General features: G+C 43.3%; 1 protein-coding gene across 1 annotated transcript in view; it reads right to left on the bottom strand.

Moving 5' to 3' along the window:
• tenm1 (teneurin transmembrane protein 1) overlaps positions 1 to 2,500 on the bottom strand; it is a gene marked incomplete at both ends in the record, with an annotated part of 168,880 nt that overhangs the window by 80,992 nt on the left and 85,388 nt on the right. Inside the window, one exon of the mRNA XM_083651861.1 lies at positions 1 to 199. This exon is cut by the window's left edge and continues 36 nt beyond it. Coding sequence (XP_083507987.1) covers positions 1 to 199 — 199 coding nt within the window. The remainder of the gene's footprint in view (positions 200 to 2,500) is intronic.

Below are 2,500 nucleotides of genomic sequence, written 5' to 3' on the forward strand. Positions count from 1 at the left end.
GTGGCTGTCTTGCCCAGCAGGAAGCGTACGCGCTGGTAGAAGCTGTGCGTGTGCGAGTTGGAGGGCGACGGGGGCTCGGTGGGGGGCGGGGGGTTCTGCTGCAGCAGGGCCAGGGGGTCGGCCGAACCCTGACACAGAGGGTCCGACCCGCAGCTCAGCTGCTCACAGCAGTCCGGGTCCACACAGTCCACCAGCCCGTCTGAAATGCACACACACGCACGCATGCACGCACGTAACGCACGCACGCACGCGCACACACACACACACACACACATACACAGAAAATTTAATAAAACACCCACATACCCGCACACGCCTTCACACAATAGCAAGAAATGGGCTGTACTGAGTGCGGAGTTGGGTTGTTGGAGGCTAACACTCCTCGCCTAGCACTTTCACTTACACTGTTAATTTAAGCAAGACATTAAACACAGTTATTAAGCATAGTTAATAAGGGCTTTAACAGATTCACTGTAAGTTGACTCGGAATGCATTTATACTTCCAAAGGCCACGGGGGAATAGCTGCAGTGGAGAGACAGGAGAACACAGTATACAGTATACAGTATACAGTATGCAGACACAGTAACACACACTGGGGACCTGCCAAAAGCTAACAATACAGTGATTAACTAGAGATGTATCATCACTATCACCAGCATCAATCACATGGGATTCATAATGATTAGGGATGTCCGATATTATCGGCCTACCGATATTATCGGCCGATATTAGCATAAAAAAAATCGATATCGGAAAATATCGGTATCGGTTTTCATGCCGATATATATATATTTTTTAAATACAGGGGGAGGCTCACTGAGAGCAATGCTCTCTTTTTCAGGAGTGCCCTGTTCACATTCACACACACATTCATACCTGGAAGCTGACCAGTACAACCACAGTCTGATCTGTTGGCCACTGAGCAGCTCCACTGGAGCGGTTGGGGTTAAGGGCCTTGCTCAAGGGCACCTCAGTGGTGGTAATGAGGGAGGGGCAAGCGCTGCCTTTTCACTTTCCCCACCCAGATTTATCCTGCCGGTCCCGGGGATTGAACCGACGACCTTCTGGTCACAAGCTTGCTTCTCTAACACTTACAACTTTAACACAACATGCATATTATATATTAAACTCTTCAGCTACATTAAGCTACATTATGTAACTTGTTACGTGAAATTTTGGTGGAAAAAAAGCCCGCTTATATCGGTATCGGTTGATATCGGTTGATATCGGTATCGGAAATTAAGAGTTGGACATTATCGGATATCGGTAAAAAAGCCAATATCGAACATCCCTAAAATGATCCATCAACATAGCATAGCCTCTGGAGCTATAAATCAGATATGTATCAGCAGCATGATTTGAATGCGATTCATAAATGTCCAGTGTAAAAGCGTGAGTTGCAGATAGAAACCACAGCAGCAGGTAATAGGAGCCAGGATGGCATTTGTGCTTCCTGGTTCTGAAAAGGCAGGAAACAGCGCTGACATTTAAATGCATCTGACCACAGAGCAGAGAGCTAAAGGCCAACAATATTCTATTATAACCTCCTTCTACAAAGGTAGCACAGAGCACTGGCTTATTGTCAATAAGACACACTATTTCCGCTTTAAAGCGCACTGTTAATTGAATTCATAATATCGTTGTGGAGAAATGGCTACAGAACAAATCTGACATTGTTCTTGACATTAAACATTATTAACATTATAATTGTAACATTATACTGTAATACAGTATTTATTATTATTATTATTATTATTATTACTGTATTTGATGTGTTTATTTGCATCAGGATTGGATGGAAAAGCCATATTTTTTTGGGGGGGGGAGGGTCAACTGATATAATAACTTGTATATGAAATGTATCTATCTATCTATCTATCTATCTATCAGTCAGTCAGTCAGTCAGTCAGTGTGTGTGTGTGTGTGTGTGTGTGTGTGTGTGTGTGTGTGTGTGTGTGTGTGCGCGTGTGCGTGCATGGATTTGAGTGCCACATCAGTCAGCCTTCATTAGGGCTGTTGTGGTATGCAGAATAAATGTTGTTTTTGATGACAACAGGAATCTCTCCTCCTCTCTTATCCAGGAGAGAAATAATTGAAACCCCTTCAAAGTTCCTCTTTATTCTCTGTTTGCATCTGATAGCATCTCTCTATCGCTGTCTATCAGAGTCGCAAAGCAAAAGAACGCTGTGAGAATGCTATGGGAGCGCGCAGTATATCTGCCAATTATGGATTGTATGTTAGGAAAGGATATGAAAAGCTTTGGAGAGAGGTTGAAGGATAGGACGATAAAGGAGGAGTGAATAGTCTCCATACGGCTTTGTTAGTGAGCCTTGCTTGAAATCAGCTCCAAACGGTCTGAATAATGTTATGATGCCTTTATGTGCGGCAGACCCATTTTCCTTGAGGAAAATCATCTATATTCATTGGCATGCTATTATAAAAACAAAAATAAAGTAATTATGGGGCATTTCTTTTCTTATCATGTGGAGAGGAATAACA

Source organism: Poromitra crassiceps, assembly GCF_964638095.1.
Source record: "Poromitra crassiceps genome assembly, chromosome: 15".
Taxonomy (NCBI): Eukaryota; Metazoa; Chordata; class Actinopteri; order Beryciformes; family Melamphaidae; genus Poromitra; species Poromitra crassiceps.